General features: G+C 43.7%; 1 protein-coding gene across 8 annotated transcripts in view; it reads right to left on the bottom strand.

The window, feature by feature from the left end:
- Positions 1 to 17,904: 17,904 nt before the first annotated feature.
- Positions 17,905 to 26,878, bottom strand: part of robo1 (roundabout, axon guidance receptor, homolog 1 (Drosophila)) — a 211,041-nt gene continuing 202,067 nt past the window's right edge. For 5 of the 8 annotated variants that reach the window (XM_034604195.1, XM_034604191.1, XM_034604190.1 and 2 more), the window contains 8 exons: positions 26,060 to 26,176; positions 24,752 to 24,941; positions 24,288 to 24,521; positions 23,074 to 23,573; positions 22,809 to 22,970; positions 19,690 to 19,965; positions 19,399 to 19,592; positions 17,905 to 19,202 (listed from right to left, as the gene is read on the bottom strand). In XM_034604195.1, coding sequence (XP_034460086.1) covers positions 19,188 to 19,202; positions 19,399 to 19,592; positions 19,690 to 19,965; positions 22,809 to 22,970; positions 23,074 to 23,573; positions 24,288 to 24,521; positions 24,752 to 24,941; positions 26,060 to 26,176 — 1,688 coding nt within the window. In that variant the 3' untranslated portion in view covers positions 17,905 to 19,187. The remainder of the gene's footprint in view (positions 19,203 to 19,398; positions 19,593 to 19,689; positions 19,966 to 22,808; positions 22,971 to 23,073; positions 23,574 to 24,287; positions 24,522 to 24,751; positions 24,942 to 26,059; positions 26,177 to 26,878) is intronic. The other 3 variants (XM_034604194.1, XM_034604193.1, XM_034604198.1) reach the window with 1 other exon arrangement.

The following is a 26,878-nucleotide window of genomic DNA, read 5'->3' on the forward strand; positions in this document are numbered from 1 at the left end:
AGCTTTGAGTCCCAGAGCAGCCTGGTCTCCTGTGGGTCTTCATTAAGAATCAGAATCATGGGCAGTGTAGTCACCGGGTCTGAGGACTGGTTGTACTTAGTGTGTTGGAATGAGAGTGACTCTTGTTTCTGGTTCATGTTAACACAAGGGGGAACATCCCTGAGTTATTGGCAGTGATTAATATGTAAATAATTATTACATTAATCCTCTATTCTGTCAAATTGGTAAAAGGCTGAAAAAAAAATGACTATCAAAATGTTATGAAATCAATTAAGAGCGAAATTGAATAACAGTTTTAGTGCTAATCTTACATAAATATTCAGCTTTTTCAGCAAACACTGTGTTCTATATATATCCTGCAAATCCCTCTACACAACCCAACAAGTACAACACACAACTTTACCTTAACAGGTACTTCACTTTAAATGCATCGGCGACAGGTCACCGAACAAACATTTTAATCTCAGAGCCCATCTGCAAATTGTCTGAGGCTAAATTAACCTCTGAGGGCAACAGACAATATATCAAATGTTTCTCCTCTTGAAATAAAACCAGTGAAACTTTTTCTAGGTGTTTTAGGTCTAGATAATATTCTGGCTAATCTCTGTTAACAGCTTTCTGCATATGAAACCTCAAACTAGAAATCAGAACTTTTCTTGGACAGAATCCTGTCTCTCACCCACAGATTTTGAACATTTACTTGCAGAATCTGATTTATTACATTTCACACCCTCCTTATTAAAAGTAACCTGTGTTTTCTAACAAGACAAATGCGGTGACATGCGAAAACAGAGCTCAACACATTTACTCACAACACGTTAGTATTGAATAAATGTGATACTTTCATTGGACTGAGCACAGGCACATTATTCTCTGTTAGAGGAAACCAAATTACCAGAGTGTGAACTGTGTCTATCATATCATAGAATATCCCTGCTGCTTCATATCAGTTAGAAACTTGTGAAGCTCTGCAGCACGTGTGTGTTTGACACATGTGATCATGCGTTTGGCATGATAAGCAGTAAAAGGATGCACTTGTGTCCCGGGCCCAGATGTGTTGACCTCTTGTTTTTCATGAGGTTTAAAGAGAGCAGGTTACGCAACATTTCATAGTTTACATGCTGCTGACGGAGAATCAGCCTCACAGAAAGTTTTAAAGTGTTTATAATTCGTACATTTCCATGACATGTTTAGATTTCTCCGGCTCCTCTGACAGACACATGTCTGTGCTCTTCTCTGCGATAGTAACCTGAAGGCTATCTCTCTGTACGGCTCTTCTGGCACATTTTTCATCCCACTATATTCTTTTCACATTCACCGACATCCTTGCCTGCCCACACGTTTTCCTTTCTCTCCACTCATCTTGCTCTCCTTGAGATCTGCAGTTGAGTTGTGTTCAGGTGTGGAGTGGGAGGTGGCCTTACGTTTCACCTTGCAGTCTTTTCAAACGTGGGACTATTCAGGCTGAGAGCAGGGACGTTCGTGAAAGCTGAGAGGGTGAATTCAACAGGAAAACCGTGTTGGCAGAAATAAACAGTAATTGATTGCCGTACATTGTTGGACGCTGGAGAAAAGAAAGCAGTGTTTGCATGATTTAAATTTTCTGACGTGTGTGTGTGTGTGTGTGTGTTTGTGTTGCCACTGGATGTTTGTATCTAAGTATACTTGTCGTATACTGACAGAGAGCACAAGTGTTTGTGAGTACGGAGCCGTGGGTGCTCGGCATCTTGCTCCTGTGGGCTTTTAATCTGCCACTGGCGGCTGGTGGGACGACTTGATGAACAATCTCTTAATCAAAGCCTAATTGTTTAGCATGATCCTGAGTGACCTGCTTAATGGAACCCCCCCCCCCTTGATTAATGATGTGTGTTAACGAACACAGTGGGAGACACCCCAAAACCTTGTCCGACTCTCGTTAATTAAAGGCTGGGCCCCAACACTGTCTGAGGCTGGAACACGCCGCATAACGTAATGGAAGTGGAAACATAAACCCCCTCAGCTGACTGATGCCGGTCGTGGAGCTGTGATAGATTTAATGTTAACATAACGTTCTCTTCAGAGGTTTTCTGCACGTTCCGTAAATCATCTTATTTTATAGAACATATGGTTTTTTTACTGCACATGCACCGTGGTTTATATGTGAGAGAATCAAAGAGTAGAGAGATGTTTTCTTTGACCGTGAGTCCAAACTACACATGTCCCTCGTCCTTTAAATCTTGTCCATGAAATCAAGGCTTTTATAAAACCCTGCGCTTGGCCGTGTGTTTGAAAACCACACGGAGGAATAAAGAAGCAGCTCTGCCACGGCCTGGTTTTGTCTCTGGTCGTATGAAGTGGGGAGAAAATATGCGAAACCATCCTTTCCTGCCACACACACACACACACACACACACACCCACACACACCCACACACACACACACACACACACACACACGCTCAGATAAAACAGACTGAGAGGTTTTCTTCATTCATGTCTAACTTTTGTGGAAGCTTGCTCATGCTTTTCATGCAGTGGCACTTCAACACATGTGATGGGCAAAGGTTTTGCAGATACGAGTCTTCGCCAAGGACTTTGAAAGTTTCAAGGCTGCGACACACTAGGTTTCATCAGCGCTGCCACTTAAGAGCTGTATTTTTATATAGTAAAATTTAGATTTTATAATGAAAAACATGAGTTAGTCTAATCAGAGTTTTTTCAGAGTGAGCTGCACACATTACTTAACAATTCAGTTAATGGACATTCTATGTCAAATGACTCATTCATCATACACTTATTGTTAGAGTCTAGAGTCTTAGAATAAATATATAATTAGGAGTCAATGTTTTACAGTTTAACCATCAACTGTCTTATGAAGAACTGTTAATAAAAATAACATATTTTCTTTATTGGTTATTCTGTTAATATTAGTATTTAAAATCTGCAAACATACACATTGATACCATTATTACTGTGGCTCATAATTGATGAACTTTCGTAATGTGTCACGGTTAGGTTAGCTATCACGGTCTTTGCTGCCTGTTCCTACGTTGTGACTCAAGACTAAAGGTCTTTTACAGTCAGGGCCCCTCAGCTCTGGAACTCACTGCCCGAGGATCTGAGACTTATAGAATCAGTGAAATCCTTTAAATCACTTCTTAAAACCTATATTTTTAAAAGAGCCTTTCATTAATTCTTGGATAATGTTGGATTGCCAACATTTTATCATCATTTACTTTTCTTTCTTCCTTTTCCTTTCCTCTTTGTTTCTTATCTATTGTTTTTGATTTTTACTGTTGGTTGGTTTCTTCCATCATATTTTCTGTATCATTTATTTGCCTTAGTCTTGAAATGTCCTAATCCTTGTTTATACATGTTAATTACTCTGTAACTTAATTTTGAAAATTGCCGCATAAATAAACTTTATTATTATCATTATTCATGTGCTGCATGTTAAGAAGTTATGTGTCCAGCAAGGAGAAAGGCCTCCAAGCCTGAACGTCACCGCTCAGTGAGCCATGATCACTTAATCTCTTCCAGTCAAGAACGGTGTTGGGTTCACACGCTGCCCCAACATCTATCTTCTCCAGCTCGGGCCACACAGGCTGGAAATGGAAAGGAGGCTGAGGAGGGGATAACGCATACGTTAAAGGAATATGTCGTATTATCCTGCATCTAGAAAATGTTTTGGGTCTCATGATTTATTGCTTAACTTCTTAAAAAAGAACCTTGTTGTATACGTTTTTATTTGACCTGTCGTAGCCGTTGTGGCTCTGCAGTTATCTGGTGACGAGGATGAAGATGTACCTGCACGCTGCTCCGCTCTCAGAATTCCTTTTCCACTCTTTTTTTCCACTCATTACTTCGGTCACGGTCAATAGCAGATGGTGCAGCTGCTGGTTTAATTGTCTTCATTACCAAGGCATCTGCTTTCTGCTTTTTTAAACCCACAACACTGTGGCATCACCCAGGCAGTGGAGGCCATGTTTGTGGAATCAGAAAACACACACGGACAAAGAAAATGAGTTTCTGACGACTGCAGTAACACTGGCTCTCAGCAAATTACAGTACTTTGTCTGTACTTTCGGGCAGAACAGCGCCGCAGTAACCTCTTACATCTCCAGTGTAAAAGCACGACCAAAATAATATTAAACGTTATTGTCTGGCTATGTTTTCCTCTTGCCATCTGCCTTGCATGTGACGCCTACACCCTAAAGTCTGTAAACGAGAGAAGGAGAATCCCTGTGGCTCTGTTCGGTTATTTTCTTAGCTACCGAGATGAGTTGTATCAAGCTGAGGCTGTGGGAGAAAAAAACCAGCAGATGTTGGGCTCCGACAATCCTCTGTGCCTTGGATCTGCGACAACAAAGCAGCTGAGGGAAAATGTCACCGGCGCATCATCCTCGACGGCCCTGCATGAATGAATAATTACTGCGACTTTGACTCAGGTCAGGGAGACGAAGGTAAAGACACCCACCCTCACCCTCTTTCAGCTGAGAAGCCCTGCATCATGACGTGTGACAGGACGCCGCCGCCGAGGAGGCTGTGACATGCTGAGATGCTTCAGAAAGAAAAAGATTTTTCTTGTGGCAAAACGCTCGGGGAAATGAAATGATTCATCCCAGCAGCTCGGTACGTGCTCTTTCTCACAAAGATGAGACGGGGACACGGGGGGTTCATCTGCGCCAGGGAAAGGGGGCAGGAGGACGTCGGTGGATTGGCTGGGCCCGTGTTCGAGCTAACTGCAGTCGTGTCAGGAAGGAAGCAAGGCTTTGGAGATGCATCATTGTCGCCATTATGCTTAATAATTTGAATGACATCTCAGTGCGTGACTCACAGGCACTCGTACGGGGGCTGGCGGGGTTATTAGAAAAATGACTCCCCCAATGATGCGTGTCACTGAAGCAGCAAATTAACATGAGGAGATGGAGGCACGTTGAAAGCAGCAGAGGAAGGGAGGGCGAGGCGGAGATGGGTGGATGTGAAGGGGAACCGGGGGTAGACGTGCACAAAGATGTTGCTATTTTCACCCTCTTTGTTGGCGGCGGCGTTCGGCTCGTGGTGAACCAGCTCCTGCTCTGCTGAAGCTTCCTGTGAACACCAGGTGCTCCCATTGTGATAAATGATTCTCAACTGTGCCGAACAATGGCAGAGGCGCCCAGACGTGTCCCTCATCACGCAGCTCCGCAGATCCTCTTCCACCAGCTACGTAACAAGCACACTGCAGTTGTGCCAGTGGTTGTTTGTCTTGCCACCGCTGACGACTCAAGGCTATTTCTGCTTCCTTATGAACCTTGTTGTTCTCATGGGAGCTGACAGTCCCCTGGAACACACCGGAGGATTGTTCTGCCTGTTTTCCGACCAGCTTCTCGACCTCTCTCTATCTCTAATGTCCTGTTCTCCTCCTCCCTCTGCGATGTTCACCTCACATCCCGCTTCCTTCTTCCCTCTCGTCGCTCAGCCCGTGCCGCCCTTTGTTTCCCCGTCTCCCGCCTCTGACAGCAGACAAGGCTTGATACATGCACATGCCTTCACCTTCTTCCACCCAGTAATTTATGCTGTCAGGGGTTTTCCTCCGTGTGGATGGCCAGGCTTTCATGTGTGTGCAGAGGTGTTGACATGTTCCTTCATGCTCACCATGAAACAGAGTGTAGCAGGTAATCAATGGGGGGGTTTACTGCCACGGGCGTGCAGAGCAAACTGGGAGGGAACCCGACAATTAGACGAAGAGAAGGTGGCAAACAGAGGTGCAGGTGCTAATTGTTGATCATGTAACTGAAAGACCAACTGAAACATCAGCAACACAAAGTTGTCCACTAAGTCCTCTGAGCTAAAACTAGTCTTAACACAACAGTCACAACTCCACAAAGGATATAATCCTAACTTTTTGTTTTCCATCCGATTTACATAACTGAGATTGAGACTTCTTCCACATGTCTGGGTACAAATTGAGATTGAAAGTACATTTTTTACGTCAGAGATAAAAATACAATTGCTCAATATTGTTAGACGACCTTTAGCAGCCAAATCAGGACGGGAGCAAAGGAGGAAGCTAGATGGTGTTTGCAGTATGTGATAGGAGGACTCTGACACAGGAGACTGTCATTAATTTCCCATTGGAAACAGATAACACAGTATTTTTATCATTGTAACCATGGCGACAAAGTTCCTCTGACCTTAAGAAAGTACTTACTTTAAGCCAAACCAGTCTTTTTTTCTTTTCTTAAACCTAACCATGTAGTTTTTAAGCTTACGCCAAAGGAAAACGTGCCCATTATCTAAAAATAGGTAAGCGAGTCACAGAAAAGTCAGTTGGGAGGGGTGAGGTGTATTGGTTTGTATAGTTTCCAAGTGTAGCCTGCTCTTGCTAACTTTTCCAGGATCACCAACCCTAGCTTCAAAAGATTGATCAGATAAATAGTAATAAATCACAGATATCACATCCAGCTTATTGTACACTCCCTATTAGGGCTGGACGATTAATTGAACTTCAATTACGATTATGGCTTCGAATGATTATGAAAACAAAGTAATCAACACAAAATACAATTGGTCTCTAATGTGTAATATTTCCATAGTCAATGAGTTATCGTGTGGATTTTTCTCATACTCCCTATTGCCTGAAACTTGTTGATCCTAACCCTGCAGTGTATTCCTGCAACCGCTCCTCTGCTTTATGTCTGTGAGGGAGCTCATATCCATCTGTGTGTCGCCACAATACCTACATGCTTCAAATGAGACCAGCTCTCCCAGACCTCCCTGTCCTCAGAGGAAAAGTGCCTCCTCCCCATCCACACAATAATCCTGTTCAGTATTCAGCCGGGCATATTGGTCAGGATTCTGCCAAAGTGATAAAACCCCATTTATCAGCTGCAGCGTCTGCAGACTGCAGATATTTCCCATCTCTGTGCTTTTGATGCTGGTGTCACACCAGTATGATTCTGGCAGGCTTACCTAACCCCCAGTGGCTACGCGCTCAAGCTCGAGATCTCATTACCAAGTGGTGTTACTTGCTAATGAATTTGTTTCTAATGATCTTATTTGTATGAGTCTCACACAACTTCGGGTAAAACACGCTACAGTTGTCCCAGCAGGAGCAGAAGTTAATGCCCCTCTGTGGAAGACAACTCTTCAATCCATATTTTTTGTGGTTGATTTGGCAGTTTATTTCCAAGGCATCTAAATAGGAATCCTAATTGGAACAGTTTTGAAACAGTTGAATGATGAAAACCATTAGGATTTTATTTTCATTATTTATTTACCCTCCATTGAAAGCAGCCTGAGCCTCGGCTGTAAACTTCGGTGTCTTCTCTCCTATGAGCTGACGTCGAGTTCTTCCTCCCACCTCCAGGTTGATTACTGGACCTGTTAACATTTGATCATAAACACTACGCATATGTAATAAAGCTTTTTTTTTTTTTTAAATGTGCCCGAGCAGCATTGTTCTAATCGTTTTGCAAATATTGCCTCAGAGGAATAAAAATCGCATCACGCTTAAATCCAATTTGTGCTACACTCACCAATTACTTTCACGGTCCACTTCCCGTCTAATACAGAAAGGCCAGATTATCCGCTGGATGTCTGGGTGCTGCACACCCTAATTACAAACACAAATTGGAAAAACGCAACTTGTGACAAAGTATGCAGAATGTGATTTGTCCTCTTCCCAAGAAAAATATTTGCGCTAATTTACTTTGTCTCTGTGTCCTCGATCAGATTACGTGGAGGAGCTCCTTATGTAAAAATGTGATGAGTCTCTGATCTTTCTATTGGTCTTGTAATCAGATAAAGCTGTAGCGTGGATGTGCTGTGTAATTGGGTTTAATTAATCTTAACAGCAGTACCAGCGTAGTTCATTACACGACTGATTAAGAGGAAGAAAGACAGAATATGAGGTTATCAAATACAATATAGTGTTGTGAAGAGCTGTGTGAGTTCTTTAAAAAGCACCAGAACTCCATAAACTGACGGTGGCTCTGCACTTACAGCTTGTTTTGCTGTTTATTGCTGTTGCACGAGCTCGGTGCAGCTTCGCTTCTTCCTGCTGGCTGCACACATCTCGTGCCGGGGACTCGCAGAGGACACGAGCGGTGAGGACGCCAGGGCCGATCGCGGTGCAACTGCGGAGAGAACCAGTGGCGTCGAGTGGGAACGTTAATGCATGTGAACTCGGAGTCACATCCATCGGGGGGCTTTGCTCTTAACGCTGAGTCAAGCTGAGGGACGGGTCCAACCTACAGACGCTGAGACTGTGACACAGGAGACTTGATGGGAGGTTAAGTGGGTCACAGATAAAGAATTATGATGAGCACATTAAAAGTTTACAGGCGGATCTTACTGGGTTTTGAATTTTCTTCTTCTTGAAAAATGGCCTTAAAGGAGGTAATTAACACGTCAACAAGTTAATTTGATGGATTTATTAAATCTTTTGACATTTTTACTTCCAGTTCCATTCATTCTCCATTAATTGCACCTTTGTCTGTTTATAACCAGTCATTACAATCAATGAAACAGACTGATACAGCATGTAGACACAGGTTTTAGCACCACAAAGTTAAGTGTGTGTCATTTTATGCTGCTGAGTTCACACCAGCCAAACTCAGAGCAAACTTTCCAGAGACACAAACGTACAGATGAAGACACACAGACCCTGAGCGAGTCAGGAAACAGCTATCGAGACGGAGGCACTCCTCAGCCTTCCAGGAGATAGATGCGTCCTGCCACCGTATAAATTGGCTGTCGGAAACATTGTGTGAGGAAAAGCTGCAATTGCCGGGAAGTTAGCGGCGAATTGACAATGATGGAGAGATGAAAAAGGAGGGGAGGACGATGCGAGGGTCAAAAGGGAGGGAGGTAGTGAGGTGAAAATTGGGAGAGGGCCAAGGTCAGTGTTGAATGAGATTGCGAGACAACCATTTCAGGATAGACGACCAGCGGGACAATAAATGAAGACAGAGACGTTTTAGATTCAATTATGGACGAAGAAAGCACAGAGCAGGGATATTTGATTTCTGTTGTGGAGTCAATCTACAGCGCAGTCAGCAACAAACGGGTATTAAAGCAAGAAGTGCCATCATTATCACATTCATAATGACTGCTGTTGTTTCTAGTGCCGCTAGACTTTACTCACAGAGCGCATCCCCTGTGAATTACTTAATAAAGGCTGCGTTGGAGCTGAACGGTGACTGGCCTCAACTCAGAACAATAAAGGAAAGAGCCACACTGTAGAGGAGCAATTATTCAAAGGTTTTGGCAGGTCTGATAAAATGAATGAAACCTTATGACTTGGCAAAGTAGCTTCATGGATAATGCAGGACTTCCTGGACGGAGGTCAGAGTTATTGGAGGAGTGTTCCCCCTGTGGGATCGTAGCAGTGATGTGGCCGCGCTCTGCAGACGTCCACCTCACAGAGAAGGAGAGATAGGAGTCGTCTGCCGCAGGACGGAAGACGTGAGGAAATGAGACGTGGGCCCGGGGATCAAACTATGACCGGGACGCCAGTGACAGTATCAAAAGAGCAATGCCAAGAACATTGAGCAGAAGACAGACACAATGGTTGCATCTCCATTTCTTCTCCTTGTGTGAGATCTTATTTGAAACCATTTAGAGGATCTTCACCTACAATAGACAGAAGATAAATTGGCGTCCCAGTAATTGCCTGAACCTTTAACCTGCAGGCAGGATGTGATCACATGACCCTGGGAGGGCTAACGTTTGGCCTCTATCATAGAACAGCATCAGCTATTGACACGCCGCAGTAATGGCCTACCTGAGGGCTGCGAGCATCACGCAGAGTAATGACGCCCCGTGCTCTCCTGCAAGCTACTGCTTTTCTTCTCATCGATGCAATTACTGCACTGAGGCATGGCTTGGCCGGAAGCCCCCAAAGCAAGGAGCGAGATCCCAGTTCCCTGCTGCTGGTCCTCAAGCAGCAAACAGCACAAAGACCAACAGGGACGCTCTGTAAAGGTGCAACGCTAATTGCTTGATCTGTGATATTGAAATAGATATGGACGATATTCTGCACACAGGTTGTTGTGATGCATTAATTATCGTTTACGCTCCTTCGCGTGTGTTTGGCCTCCAACCAGTGAAAAAATGAGATGACAAAAGAGGTAATTTCCTCTTTCTCTCAAGATGGTGTGTAATTGTGTGAGCTACAGTGTGAAGGGGGCTGGTGGCGGTTGGGGGGACTGGCAGGGGAGGGTCTCTGTGAGGCTGCTCCCTCCCCATTCCTTCTGACAAAGACTTTAATTCACCGTAATTATACAGATGGGTTGAAATATACAGCAAGACAGGGAATCACTCCAATTATGCAGAGTTGATTAAAACTTGGACCCCATGCCAGGCTTCTGCGGGAGCATAGGAGGAGTCAAGATGTTCACGGCAGAATCGCTGAACACATAAGAGCGGTTAACATCTGCACCACATTGACCGGCTGAGGGTTTCTGCGTTTGAAGCCCGAAGAGTAACAATATACTGTTTGATGGTCCGGTGCATAAGGACGAGTTTCTGCTCTTGACAGAAGACAAACTCCCTGTGTTGAAATCTCATCGCGTCCTAATGAAGATGGATCAACGCTATTCATTTGCTGACAACCGCACACAGTGTCGAGCACAGCCCATCTCCTGTGTTGTGTCACCGCGTATATATATATATATATATATATATAGCTGCGGCGTTTTCACACAGTCGCAGGGATAAGTCCTTGGCATCTGGAGACCATGGTCAGCGGAGGAGAACGAGGGAGAGACAAAAGGGAGGGAGGAGAAAAAAAAAATAATGGGAGATGGTGAGTTAAAGGGAAACAGACGCAGAGACAAAGAGAATGAGAAGGGGAGAGGAAAAAGATCACAAATAGGGAGGAACGGAGCGAAAAGGGCAAGACATTTGTCACCCGCCCCTACAGGACTATAGGAAGAAAGAACAATATCATTAATCTCCTGACATTTCAATATTGTATTAACCTTTCTAGTGGAATTCTCTGAGCTCATTAGTCTTTTTCGAGGGGGAGAAGAATAAGAATCGATAAAACAAGCTCTGGACACGATCTAGAAATATACACCAGTCAAATAACATACAACCCGAAGCCAGTCATATGACGGCGGCCTGTCGTTAGCCATCGCTACCCTTTATCTGCTTTGAATGAAAAGATACAAACATACCTCGGGAAAAAAAGATAAATGGAGGTGAGAGGGTGTAGCTGTTGCTCTCAAGTAGGTCACCGTCATAAAAGAGAAGAATTGCCAGACTGTAAAACAACAGCTTTAGACGGCAACACAAGCGCATCAGCCGTCTTAAGATGGAATAGAAAAAGCCCCAAGGCCACACACGCGGCGTGATGAACCCGTGTCTCGTCTCCCCGCTCGCTCAGTCAGTCAGTCAGCAGCCGGCCAGCGACACGAGGAAGACGAGGGCGGAGAAGAGGTGAGATGAATCCAAAGGTGCCGACACCCTTTAAAATCCACAGCCATGATCATCCCCCCCACCCCACCCCACCCCACCACGTGCGACACCTCCACAGCCCCCGCTCACCCGCGTCCTCACCCTTCATCCATCAGCGCCTGAAGAGCACCCGCCATTCACATCACACCACAACTCCCCAGGTCATTTGACTAAGAAAACACTCTAATTTACACCCATTATGTGGCCTCGCTGCACATTAGGCACCGCCAGGCCCTTTTTTGTCTGTCGCCATTTACATTGTTTTCCATGATTGGTCGTGTCATGGGGCTTTCTGAGCGTTCTCGGTTGTAAACGCTGAAGTGAAAACACGTCACTTTTGAACGGTATGATTGTGTGTTTGCGTTGGACATTCCAAACCTCGGGCGGGAGCAACATGGGGTGAAAGGTTATTTCAATACTGTCATTACACGTTTACCCAACACCTTGAATAAGACAAGAGCTTTTCCAGTGTTTTCCTCTGGATTCACAGGGAAGTGAGTGGGCGGCAGATTCACACAGTGTTTCTCGGTGTGAGGGGTCTTTTAATTAGGGCTCTGTACTGTACCTGTAACAGGAGAAATGTTTTATTCACAGGAGATGGATTAAAAACCCACAGGGGGCAGACAAAATGATGTTCATACTACTAAAGGATCGTGAAGTCGACAGAGCTGAGGTATCTGTCTTTAATATGAACGCTTGTATTAAACCATCTGGTTATAAATCAACAAACACGATGATATAGCATCCGTCAGATGAAAAACCTTGATTGGTCATGTTGTTAATTTGTTTTTTAGCTCAAATATTCGGTACTAATTAATCAATAGCAAATTACAAACCAACAATAATGATAGTCTATCATTTTAAGTAATTAATCAAGTCAAAATACCAAACATTTACATGTAATAACTTCATATATGTGTCAATTACAGTTGAACTTTTGTTAAAGTAGCTGAATTTGCACTAGAGCCTGACCGATAAAAATCCTTATGACACAGAAATGTAACTGAGATATGATATTTTACAGTTATTTTTAATAACCATGAATAAAAAGAAAATGCAAATGCTACCAAATATTTAGAAGTTTAGAAAATAGGAAAACAAATTTGGCAGAAAATGTTAACGCACATCTTTTCTGCATCATTCGATCTGTTGTTGCTGTTCATTTCGGTGCATATCGGTAAATGTACGCTCTGCGTGGGATCAGACCATTTAGTGCCTTGTACACAATCATAAGAATTTTGAAATCAATCCTGCAGCTGACAGGAAACCAGTGTAGCGAGGCGAGAACGCCTGTAGCTCATATCGACAGATTTTTATTTGACAGCTGATAAATCATTTTGGCTCTAATTTGCATAAGTAATTTTGTAGTTTTTTTTACTTTATCACTTAAGTGTTATAGAGATTGCTTCGTTTGTGTTTGTATTGCATTTGGCATATAATAGGAGATATTTTAGGAGAATTACTTTTTTCTGTTTAGTTTTTTGTTTGTTTTGTGTACTTCTTTCAATTTATGTGTTTTTTCCACTGTTTCTATCTTGTAAACCTAATATCCACTGAAGTGAACTATTCCCACATGATACAGATATGATTTTTGCAATATAAAACTAAATAGATATTATTGTATCCATATAGAAAACATGTCTTTAAATGTCAGTGTCACATGTGAGGTAGTAGCATCAGCATCACTTTTCCATGATTTCTGCAAGTGCAGTGAATCCTGTAATTTCCCTGCGAATCAAAGGGCCTATACCAGTATTAATAAGTGTAAGCACTTTCATAAAGACCATGACTCATTGGTAATATTAAATGGTTGATGGTGGGTTCAGCTGATGATGCAAAGAGGACAGCAGAGAAAAAAGCTGAGGTGGGAAAGATCCGAGGAGACGGCACGAGGAGGCCATATCCCTCTGGGTTAATTGTGCGGACCCCATCGGCACTAAATAAGGACGGTTAGAACGACTGGCTAAGTGACGAATGGATGAACAAATCACCCAGATTACTTCCCAGTTATTAAAAAAAAAAAATCGTGGATTTGGCCGGCGTCCACCCTCCCTCTCTCATTACATCTGGCAGCGTCGCCACTGACGGCCATCTTTCACCGTAACTCATCTCACTTCAATTTCCACAATTTGGAAAACGAGCGCGAGTGTTTAACATTGATTAAGAACAAGTTTTTTAGTAATGATGTGAAATTGCGATGAGTCGGTTGGTGAGATCATTAAACGTAAAAAATGAATTTTGATTGATCGTGGTGAAGAGGTGGCGTCTGACCTGCAGCTGGAGTGTAAATGGCTGTGGAGAGGTGCTGGTGAGCCGTCCACACGCCGTGCACCTGTGCCTGGCGGCTTCCTCGCCGGCATTCTCGCGAAGTGGCGGCGGCGGCGGCGGCAAGACGAGTCGTCAGACGGTGCACAGCTGTTCCCTTAATTACCTCCTAGTTTTGGAAGGAGGTTAATGAAGCAGATTGGCGATCAGAAATGAGAGACAGCCTGAATGTGCACAAAAGAAATTAGTTTCTGGATGCTGGGACAGAGTTGAAAGCGGCGGCGGTTGAAATCATTGATTGCATAAAGTGAAACACTGAGGACATAAAGAAAGAGGAAGCTGATGGAGGTGGAGAGGTTGGGGTGCTCCACAGATTTGTACATGTTTAGCATTTCCCTCCCTGTGCAGGGTAATTAGGTGTCGTGCTGACGTTGGCTCTGAATGTCTGTGAATGTACTTCCTTCTGAGAAATTACTCATTTTCTTCTCTCTCTTGAAACTTGGATTAATGCAGAAACAGTGAACGTGATTTGTGAAGGTGTTTTATTTTTAGTGCCGAAAAGAATATTGTTTCTTCAGCTTCTTCAGTGGACTGGTAAAGACTGTGTGATCTTTTTGGGTTGTAAAGATTATTTTAGCCTTAAAGCATCATTGTGGGACTTAAGGTATCTTTACATGGAGCCTAATATTCTGATTATAAAAGAGCAAGTCAAATTTTAAATGCTTTAACACCTCAGTTACAATAAACAGGCCCTAAAAGATTGAAACAGATTGATCAGCTGCAGAGGGAAAAGTCCCTCTTCTGATTAAACACCTAAATATTCATCTGTTTCTAAAAATTACATATTTGGACGTTTGTTCCCCGAATGTCAATTCCTTCCTTGACTGTAATTGAGATTTAACTCAACATCTTTTTCTCATTTAGTATTTGTGCATCCATAAATATTCAAATTAATCAACATTCCTCCTACTTAAAGATGAATTGGTTTCTCTGCAGAGAGTTTGCTTTTAGTAGACACTAGAAGTGAAGAGTATTGGATAATAAGTACAGGATAGTAACGACAGACAATAGATCCGTCATCTGGGAGCTGATCAAACACGTGCCAAAGGGATGAGATACAGACGAGAGATGAGATACAGATGAGAGATGAGATCGCCATTAAAGAAGAGGAATGTATGACATGTTCATCACTTCTGATGGCGACACCCAGCTGCTGTTCTGATTAAATGTGTCAGCACGTGTAAACACCAGACTGTATTAATCACATCCAACGTAAACAGTTGATCCTCAATCTTCAATCAGAATGAATTCTATCAGAATAGAAAAAAAAAACTGTACTTGTAACTGTTGTTGTTGTTGTTTGTGCTTTTGAAGCAATCAGCTCAGTGTTAGTATAGTTTGTCACATTTTACATTTCATCCCAGTAAAAACATTTCACTTCAGAATTTGGTGCAGATCCAATTAAAAGTCTGGCTCTAGTGAATCTAAATGTAGTTTCATATGTGTTTGTAAAACCAAACAGGTTTTCTCACTGTTAGGTTTTGGTATATGGACTCTACTGGTGGCCATTCTAGTTTTTAAAGTAATTGTGTGTATATGATATGTACAGAAGCTTAGGTATTGTTAATAGTGAGGGAGACAAAATACAACATTGTAATAAATGCACCTACTCTCTGTAATTCTACTTCCCCCAGTTTTAATCCTGCACACATGCCACTACACCTCGGAGCTCCCCCCCCAGCACACAGGTAGAGTAACTGTAAGGGCCAGACTAAAGACCCTGCAGCCTCATCCTGCATATTCATGGCTTTGTGGGGGCAGCCAGTGTATCCGCTTAATATCCTTAATCACCTGCATCTCATCGTGGGGCCCGGACACACCTCCACTCATTAAAATGATGGATGGAGGCATAAGGGGGATGCTCTCCCCTGTTCCAAATTTGTTCTTGTTTAGAAAGGTGCTTATTAGAGAACACCTGGGGGAAAGAAAGGAGGGGGGGGAAGGGGCCTCGAATGCTGAGAGAGCTGAGGAGGAGGAGGAGCAGGAGCAGGAGGAGGAGGAGGAGGAGGAGGAGGAGGAGGAGTGGGGGGGATTCAGAGACCACAGTTGTCATCACTAAAACATTACTGAATTACACCGATCTGCTTCCAATTTGTCTCTGTCAACACCGAACGTCAGCAAAAATGTTGTATGATTAAAATTCTTTGACGACACGTATTCACTGCTGAAAAACGCTGTTTCCAATTACATGTGTAAATTCCTGTATTTTCTCCTTCAAAACCCATCTTACGTGTCTTTAAATGGGCCCTTTTCAAACTGGGGCAGTCAGTGAACAGAGCACGTGGACTCTCTTGTCGCTCTGACGACTCGGAGCGGTCGGCCTCTCGAGGCTCCACCGCGTCGCGTTGGGCAGCACTCTTCATTAACTTGTAAAAACAGGACTTCCATTCCAGTTGTGCGAGGCTCAGGAGGGAGAGTGAACGGGAGGAGCCACCTCTCTTTCTTCATCACCGGTGTTTGAATAAGCCGGGACGGACAGCGGTCGACATTAAAGACTCCCATTGGCCGGGTTATTGCCTCTGTGAGGACAAGCAGTTGGCAGGTTAGATGTAATAAACTGGAACAAATGTATTTCGCTCTCCTATTAGGATAAGCCGCCGTCTGGAGTCGCTCTGCGGCAGCAATAATGTCATCTTCTGATTCTGGGGATATTTTGTTTTGCCGCGTCAGCAGCTTATCTCGCCGGCTATAGTGAGTGATGACAAATAAGATGAGCACTGTATTCGCTCCCTTACGTAACCTCATTGAAGCCTCCTCAAGCCTAATTGGCAGCAATCTAGGCCTGTCAAATCGAATATAATCCCGTCACCATCGGTTTTAGCTTCCCTCCGTGGCCCCAAATGCCTTTGCTGAATGACATGGGATGCTGATACTGGGAGTAATGGAGAACGCTAATGGAATTGGCGTTAGGTAATATATCTGAATAGCTACTGTACGGAACAGAAATAGCTGTTTAGACTCCGAGCCGAGGATATTGATAGTTCCCTCCTTGACGCTGCTGCTGAAGTACATCCTGTCCTTTCGGGGGTGAGGCCAACTCCGATGGTTTCACATTAAAATGCAATAGACGCAATGACATTGAGCTTTATTGTGATGCTTTTCAATTATAGCTGTAATAAATGTGTCAGTAGAATTAATTTATCACTTTTATTAATATTTTTTATCCCCGCAAATTTTAGTGTTGTGTACTTTTTCACGTGGGGTGATAACAAATCTGAATCACTACAAATGGAGGGTTGTTTTTTTTTACCGCCGCCAAGGGGATGATGTTTTCACCCTGTGTGTGTGTTTGTGTGTTTGTGTGTTTGTTGGTTGGTCACTATGCAAAAAATACTGAACAGATTTCTACAAAACGTACAAGGATTGGACATAGTCTAAAAAAGATGTCATTAAATGTTGACTCTGATTCCGACAAAGGGGCAGATCCACGATTACTTTTTCACTTCCTTTAACGCTGTGAATTGGCGTTTTTTTGACATTTTTACCCGAGGGAATAATTTATGGATCTTGTTAAAATAAATCTGTCGTATTTAGTAGAATGATGAGTGTGTGAAATTCCTTGCAGCTTGATTGAACTTAATGGGACTGTTGGACCTGGGTGGTGGTACGTGCTCAATACCATTTTAGATTTAACACTGAATTAATAGATTCTTTGATCAAAATCTGAAATAATAGGACAAAGAAGGATACGGTAGTAAAATGTCTATATATTGTCAATATAAGTAATATTAACATAAACTAGGTTGTTTATTACTGACGTTTAATGATAGGCCTATAATATTTGAGATATCACAGGAACAGGACATTCATGTCATGGCTGCAACATGTATAGTAACAGGCTACTAGCTGGACTAGCACTGTTATAGAACCTTGACAAACCAATCAGATCTATCTATCTGTCCATCCATCCCTCTATCTAGTGCCCAGATGTTAAGAAAAGTACTTTTTCCAAATTGAAACTTCATGTTTGTTAGCGTTGTTTAAAAGATGTGTCTTCAGTAAGAATTCATAACTGACAGGGCAGGGAAAGGGTCAAATATTGAATCACAACAACGATGCAGGGTTTAGCTTGGAATTTTTTGCAGTGGAATAAAATCCAGAAGAATAAACCTTTATTCCTAATGAAGATGTTGACAAATGACAAGAGGAGCGTGAATAGTTTGAACCTTTTTATTCATCATTTTTTTGTAGTTCTTTTTCCTTTTTTGCTTTACGAAACAAATGTTTGCAGATGTTCTATGAATAAACAACAGCACCTTTCTTCTCAAAAACAGGGAGGCGACTGCCCCTGCCTTCTCGAGAAAAGAGACCCTTCTTGTCCAATAACAACCTCTCCAGATTCCCAAAGTGACTCTTTATTTCCTGTATTTGAAATTCATTTAAGTGCATTAGTAGACGACGTAACCATTTCGATTAATGTGCAATAGCTGAGTTTATGGTCAATGCGAAAAAGATATTTACATTGCAGCTACGACTCACATTAACTGTCTGTTTTTTTTTTCACTGGAGCTAGCGTCAGAACCGGAGAGGGAGACAATCAAAAATGAAAGGAGTCTCCTTTCAAGCACAGCCTTCGTAAACAGCAACCTTTACCTACATCATTATCATCACCATCATCAGGATTAACTAGACTCTCTTGTCGTACCTGTTTTCCTCCAGTAAGACAAAAAGGTTAATAGATAGAATGGTTTAAAATAAAGTTTAGTGATTGTGCTTTTAAAACCAAAGTAAAACAAAATGACAAACATTGACGACAACACGAAACATAACAGTGCATTACAAAAACAACAAAAAAAGAAAAGAGAGAGAGAGAGAAAAAAAAAAGAATAATCCCAAAGTGGCACTTTCTTGGGGGGGCAGCTAAATAATATTGCAATTTACAACATGAATGGAAATGATAAAATAATATTTATATTTACTGGCATAATAAAATTAGAATTCGCAAAAAATGAAAAACAAAGGAAGACAAATTCGAGGTACCACAGTGGGTAAAACAAGAGGACATCATGTATACACGTATATTTACAGTCCACCTCTGCTTGCAGCTATTTTATTACAGTAACATGTGACTGTTATGGGCTCTGCAAAGTTCTTGTCAAGCCGAGTCATGTCAATGTCTGGAGTCAGATTTCACTCCATATTGCATTGGAATTAAACATAAATATACTACTGCGTATTTTTGTTTTGAATGCACCGTTCTTCTATCTTCACACACGCTCGCCTTTTTTTTTTGTCAAATGGACATAGAAAATGAATAGTTAGAAAAAAAAAAAAAAAAACATAGGTCTGATTTCCAGATGTAAAGAAACACTACTGATGTACAGTATGATGGCAGCAAACATGACGGTGAAATACTGAGATATTTAAAAATGTAAGAGAAACAATGGTGCTTCACTCTTGGAAAAATCAGGACAGCTCCTCCTTTGTCTCCGTGGATCTTCAGCTTTCTGCCATCTGGGGGAAAAAACACAAAAACAAGCATTTTGCTCAGCATCCATCTGTCAAAACTGGAGACTAGACTGAAAAATCTGCCAATACTTTTGTATATGTCACCCGATTAGAAAAAAGGATAATAAACTATCAATATTTAGTTTTTCAAACTTCCAAATATCAATATTGAGCAATGGTCAGATTAGGTGATATTTTGTACCTCTAGCTCTTCATCTCCTGGTTGTAAGGCCCCCGTGGTGATGAGGCCCATGTCTGCTTGGTTCCTGCGGCCTCCCTCTCCTCTCCGCCGGCCCCCTGAACCCCGAGAGGACATGGAGCTGGAGGAGCTCGGGTCTCGGGGGCTGTTGACTGTTGGGAACTGTGGTCTGTTGTAGGGCAGAATGTCCTCTGAACCTGGGGGAGACGGAGGAGCGTGTTAGAGAGAATTGAGACTTGCGTGATCACAAGTAGTGCACGTGTCGCTGAAGGATTCCTCCACATGTTGCCGTACCTGCATGTTGGCGTGCCTTGCTGGCAGTGCTACTCTCGTGTCTATTCCCTTTCTCTCCATGAGCAGTCTTTTGTCTCTCCTGAGCCTCCTTGCGTTCAGAGGAGCTGGTTCTGGGGTCCGAACCCTCTCGGGGGCGGTAGCCTCCTGTCGCTCCTCGCTTGTCTCGACCCTCGCCCGTTTTGGGGGAAACCACCCCCCGGCCCTCCAGTGCTGCCTTGGAGGGATGTGTGGGGGACTTGAGCCCTGCTGGAGGAGGGATGGGAGGAGGGGGGAGATCTAAAGGATAAACACGGGAAGTAAAAGCACATGAGCCACCGACATAAAAAAACTGGGGTTTAGATGATTGCACAAGACTGAGGACCGAGAATCTGTGTACTCTTGAAACTTCAGTGTGTATCATCTGCCGCTCAGCTGTCTCACACCTGCGAGGTGATACACAAACACAGCTGCAGTGTGTGCACATGCACTTATATCTGCACACATGGAAACAGTAAACAGAACAGATAGCATGAGACAGCCCTAATCTGGCCACGGCGCTATGAGATGGGAGTGTGAAGAGGACGAGGGGAGCGTGATGGTCAGCAGCTGGATCTCTGACCCGCTCCCCTTTCCCCCTGTTGATGAATCAATGCTGCTCTTCTTTGAGCCATTAGTCACATGAGGCCAACCAGTGGGCGGCCGGGGTCTCTCACACATCACAGACATCTAAACGAAACGCAGAGAGAAAAGTCTTGGGCCTGTGATTTGATGGCTCTAACCTGCAGGATGGTTTTGTCGGCACCCAGACCGATAATCCACATTGGATTAGAACGTTAATAAAGATAACAAGTGCCAACACATTGTCCTTCCTTGCATCCCAATGGATACTCTGGACTTTTTAAGATTGTACAAGAATCAAAGCTTTAATGTAATTCATTTTTGTATTCAAGTGTTTTAACACATGAAAGGCTAATGAGGCAGGTGATGTCTTTGCTCCTGTCTTGTTGGCGGAATCAGGTACCTTCAATACACTATTCTCATTATCCTCCACCTCCGTCCACTCCTGAATACAAAAGGGAGCCAGTCAATATCATACAGCAGAGAGGCGTCTGCAGTTTTTTAATATCTCTCTTGCCTCCTGAGTCCTGGCTCAGTCAGAGTCCGATCAATGCCACAGTCTGTGAGATATAGCCCACTGCGAGGGAGGAGCCGAGCGCCTGTGAGATTTATGAGGAAACATCGTGGAGGACAGAGCTCGGCTCTGAAAAGTGTCTCTGGATTTGCCAGGGAGAGTTTATCGGAGGGCGTGGTGGTTAATTAGGCGGACAAGGCCAAGACAGATGAGGAGACAGGAAAGGGTTAAGTTCAGAGAGGGGGTAGACAAAGGCATCACAGTCAAACCCAATATGAGTCAGGGGGGGAATACAACTTAGGTTTTTCTACATCCACTGTGTAAACGTGTGAAATGATTATAGGTCAAAGTGGGGTAAGAGGTAAGGAAGGGGGCTGATCCCATTGCTCATGTGTTTTCCTGCCTTTTTATTGCAGTCTTTATGTACTATAATGACGCTGCCTGCATAGAAGTCCCAGTGTGGAGTAATTGGAAAGGTAGAGCGACATAAAACAAACAATATAAACACACATTACATTACATTGGGTGGGTGGAAAACATCTGGGTTTTTCTTTGTTTTCTATCCTCCTTTACATTTCATTAAATCACCTTCTCACCTATCACCTCAGCACCGGTCCTGCAGACCACAGACAGGGCATGTCGGGTGGGGGTGGAGAGAGAGAGATGGGGGGGGGGGGGGGGGGGGGGGGGGGGGGGGAGGCAATAACCTCCAAATGAAAAACAATCCATTCAGATCAAATGCAATCAGCAGGAGAACTGATGGACAGACAGAGCTGCAGAGCTGTCAGTCCACCCCCTCGCTGCTCAAACAAAGACAGAGGAGAGGGGAGCAGGGAGAAGAGCGGAGAGGGATGGAGATCACTCCAGAGGGAGGGGCAGTGGATGGGGAAGAAGCCAGGGTATAAGGATGATGGCAGGAGGTGGGGAGGGGGGTGTTGGATTTTCTGCTGTGATATAGCTGGTCTGGCTCCTAGTGAGCTGGATATTAAATCTCCCTGTCAAGTGCTTCCAACCCTCAAGGACACCTGACAGAAAGAGGAGAGCCAGCTCTGGGACTGCACACGCTTTACAGCAGAGTGAGGGGACACACAACTCACATGTAGATACATAAAGAAAAGATAAAAGAAAGAAGGGTTTTGTGCTGTAAGTTGTAAAAAAGCTGATGCAATAGAAAAGTAAATTGCTCTTTTACTTAACCAGACTAAAGCTCTTCTATCTGTGTACAGCTGCTCTGGTATTTAGCCCCTGTTTGGTTTATGTCCGGCCCCTGCCGAGTAAAAGGTGGCACTTCAGAATGAGCCAGAGCACCTGGATCAATTTCATTAGTGGCTAGAGTGGAGAGACATCCCAGTGTCAGCACTGCGAAGCCGGGCAGCGCTCCCCCGAGACAGCCCCCCCCCCCCCCTCCGCTCCTGCCCACCACTCGCCCGATCTGTTCAGCAGTGCCACAGATTAGGAGTGATGCCACGTATGCATGTGCATGAAACACATGAAAGAAGATGATTAAACCTCTGGCTCGCGGCACAGCAGCGCTCCAATGCATTACAGTAAACTGCATTTTTCACTTTCATTTCTGGAGAGGGAATAGAGGGAGAGCCACTGATACAAACCGGCCATCTGTGTACTACAGCTGACCCACTACTGCGGCTACTCTGTCAGGGTGTTGGCTGCATTGAGTCATTCACGTCTTTTGCAGACCAGCGAGTTCAAACCTGAATACTTACAGTTTCAGTAATATTTGTTTTAGGTCGACTGTGCATATTTCAGAACAATGTTTGCAACGAGCATAATCACAAACACAGTTGTTGTACATCTATAGTTTGTATACACATATAACCTCTAAGAAACCACAGCTTTAGCTAAAACACATTGAAAATACATAGCTTCATATTCATTATTTGGGTAGGAGCCTACAACAAATGCATATTTTAACAGAATGTCTTTAATTGTGAAAATCATTTTGATAAAGGTTTTTTTTAATAATCCGGACATGTAATTATGTGTGTACCTTCATTGTATGGATCACGTCTCTGGTTGCCTGGATGGACTGCAGGATGCTGTTTCTGCTTTTTAGGAGGCCTCCTGTGCACCGCTGCCATACTCATGTTACTGTCTGTAGACACCGGGCTGCCTGGACGGTGGCCTGATGGGTTTATTTGGTATTTTCGTGCTGAAAGAAAAACAGAGATATATTTTGGTCTTTTCCCATTCCGCGAAAAAAAAAACCTTGCAATAACATTTCTCGTGGTTGTGGCCGACATTATTAAACCTACCTGAAGCTCCTCCAACCTCCTGGCCATGTGTGTTGGGGTACTTGGCCACTCTGACGCCTGAATACTCTGCAGCTGCAGCGACCGCTTGGGCAAAGTCAGCATCAGTGAAGAAGGATCCATCTGAAGAGCTGACTGCACTAGACCTCCCCGAAGAGACATTATCCTCTTCAGAGGCCGACCCCCATCCGTTGATCATAGAGCCGGTCACTGAACTCTCTAGGTCACCCATGCTGGACGCAGGCGTCTGTTCGAGCCCTCGTAGCAGCAGCCTTCGCGGGTGCATTTGGGTGTGGTGAGGGTGTGTGTGTGTGTGGGGGTGGGTGTGGTGGTAGTGCATCTTGGCCACCTCTGCATCTGTCTCGTCCCCCTCCTCGTCTTCCTCCAATATGTCGTCCTCCTCCATGCCGTCTGTGTCCAAGGCCAACGGGCTGCAGTTGTACCCATATGTGTGTGAAGGGGAGAGGGGTCTTTGAGGCGCTGGGGGGCTTACACCATGGCGCCTGTTAAAAGATGGAAACACGTCAGAATGTAGAATATTTTCAACAAATTACACGCAAAGTAAAATTCTCCTGCCTATTATTATGAGAAGGTGCTGGTACTTTGCATTAATGCCAATAATTTTTTTTAAATATATGGATATAACATTCAAAATTTGAGGGTTTACAACTATGTTATCCTGAAATCGGACCCATAAATTAAGCTATAAGAAACCAGAAATGCCAACAATGATGTGAATGTGATAGTTTTGTATTATCTTTACAGCTATATAGCTTAACATAACTTCTTCTGGCAGCTCATTCCTGAATTTATGATGATGTGTTTTTTTCCTTATGTGCTAACAAGGATGAACAGTTCCTGCTCACAGCTCTATTAACACGCAACAGTAATATATCTTTGACAAAAAAACATTAAATGGACTAAATTCAGACTGTGACGTATGACTTCTTTTCAGACAACTTTCTAATCGCTGCAAAGTTGATTTTCGTGCTGCACTGCAATGAAGTGAAACTAATGGCTCCCAGTGAGGTAACAAATCAAGAGAAGATATGCTTTTGAAAAAATGGCCAACAGAATATACAGAATTTGGAATTAATGGGCTAAAACTAAAAAATGTATGAATTTCAATTACGTCGGGGACACATTGTTTCTCTGTGAGGATTTAAAGAAACGCTCATCTTCTGCTACTTGTTATTTTTGTATCCTGGCAGATGTACCTGCGTTCGTGGCTGTCGGGCGCGTCCTGGAGCATCGGCCGCATCTCCTCCTGGGGTGAGGGGGTGAGAGTGGCCGTGGACTGGTGACTGTAAGACACAGCAGCAGGGGAAGATGCCGCCCCTCGGATGGGAGGAGTGGGGCCCCGCTCCATCTCCTCTTCCTCCTCCTCCAGCTCATGAGGCTGCAGGTACATGTGAGACGGGGGCATGGGGCACTGCATGTCTGGGTCACAGCTGCCAACAGAGAGAAACAAGCCTCGTTACCTTCATATCACTCACAAAAAACACGGATGTTTATACATTGAAGGCCAGAAAAACATGCACTTAATATTCATGCCATCCTTCTATCATGAACCTAGCACTGGTAGATTGAGCACCCTTGGGGTAAATACATGTAATGAATGCAAGAAACGGGAGAAAAGGCTGGAAGAATGAACGAGCATGTACAGATAGTGTGTGCACGCCTGTCAGGTTGTCTGTGTCTTTCGGCCGGCGCTGACATGTCCCACCTTTCTTCCATTGGTAGAGAGTACTCCTCCGTGCTCCGACTGGGGGGTGGGTTTGCAGGGGGAGGGGGCAGCAGGTCAGCCCAATTCATTGTGCTCTGTTTTGGTAGTTTGGGGGTGCGCATTCCCTTCTTCTGGCCCTGGCTGCCTGCTCCGAAGAAATGAGAAAAAGAAAAGCGTCCATCCGTCACAACACACCTACAGACGTACACAATACCTGTCTCTGGAAAACACATCAATTATTAATGTCGAAGGAAATCTCAAGTTAATGAGCGAGGATGTGACAGCTGATAAAACGCTTTAACAGGACCGGCTGACAAAGAATGGATTTTTTTACACAATAGAGTGCTGGGGCTAATGCAACGCTCCACTTTATGCAAGTGTGCACACAAACCTCGAGGTTATTACATGAGGGGGAAATACTATAAAACACAGTCATTTCCATACTGTGGTGTTAACCAGTACTACGAGAGAAGGTAGGAAGGGAACAGCAGAGAGGGATCTAATTAATACCAAACTATTAGGATTGTGAACCAATGAGCTGTGAGGTGCAGTGAGCACTAAAGGCTTCTCCTTAATGGCTTGAACTTCAAACGCAATATCAGAATGGATACATGGCATTAAGGTGGCAGTGTTGCATGCCGTCCGCAATGTGTTGTCATTTGTCCTTGTCCACAGACAGACATTGAGGCCCTGATGAAATTAGGCTGCTCCCATACCGGAATTAAAGTAAAGCCAATTAATATAAGCAATGCAAAATAAGCAAGGACAAACAGAAATAAAATAGAAAGCAGGAAAAAACTAAACAAAACAGGAAGCTGCTTTTATCTAATTTGCTTTAAACATCCCTTGGATGACATTGCAAGCAGGAAACAAAAGGCACAATCAAATGTCTAGCATGGCGCTCGTGCCTTTGTTTGACGGCATTGTTGCCAGGTTCCTCCTCTCTTTATTCAGCAATTTTCCACTCTCTGAAGGAATCACCCTTTCAATTTCTCCTCAAAACAGGCTGACATGGAAATTAATCACATTACCATTTTAAAGCAGGCATTATTAGCATCTCAAAGTGATTTATTGCTTCTGAGGAAAACTGGGATTTTTTCAAATGGAGCTGCGGGGATGTATGTGAATATATAGTTCACAACAACAATAAGCTGGGAAAATACTCTGCCAGTTGAGTTAAGAGGAGCGAAACAATAAAAAGATAATTGTTACAACTAAAAGAAGGAGAATGAGTCCTTAGATATACATTGTTTTTGTTCTTACCGGAGGTACTACTGCTGCCTCGGTCGGAGCTGTTGTAGGAGCCCCCAGTGTGGCTGTCATGGGTCTGGTTGTAGGGGATGGTGGCCGGCATAGGATTGTCTCCTCCTCTGTAGCGGTCTGATGGTGGGAATGTTGGAGCGCATGGTTAGTGTGGCCCCAGGGAGACATCTCACAAACATTCAAGCAAAGCAACCGCTCACTTGGTAATGAAACAAGGAAATTAAGAACTGCATTTGAGTCGCAGCACAAAAATCATTTCACGTGGAGAAATATGGAAATATGTATACCATGAAATGACTTTACACTGAGCACAGTGCTACACGTGAAAAAGAGCCATGCAGTTAATGCTTTGTAATTTTCAGGTGAGTATGAGAACACATGCAAACATCTGCACAGAAATCTCAAAACTATCACACCACATGTGGCAGATCCAACGAGGCGATGATAGCTTTGTTCAAAGCATCTAAAGACCCAAGATTTATCATCGTCTTGCCTTTAGAAATCTGACACCCAAAATAAACCTTCACACCTGCCTCCACCACAAGACAACCCAGATACGACAGCGGTTCAAGCATGGCTCACGTTTAGCGGCACAGATTATACATGATTGTAAGAAGGGGTGATGAGGTGGTTACATGAATGAACGAACAGACGGGCAGAAAGAAAGAGTGATGACGCTTGTGTTGATTTGAAAGAGGAGCGAGACAGAACCAAGGAAAATAGGAGCATGAGACTCTTCTACAGGCTTCCACAGTGAGGCTGGAAGAGCCGGGAGAGGAGAGAACAGGGGGAAAACCAGGTGGAGGAAGATCATGGCTC

This window comes from Hippoglossus hippoglossus, chromosome 13 (genome assembly GCF_009819705.1).
Source record: "Hippoglossus hippoglossus isolate fHipHip1 chromosome 13, fHipHip1.pri, whole genome shotgun sequence".
NCBI classification, from domain to species: Eukaryota; Metazoa; Chordata; class Actinopteri; order Pleuronectiformes; family Pleuronectidae; genus Hippoglossus; species Hippoglossus hippoglossus.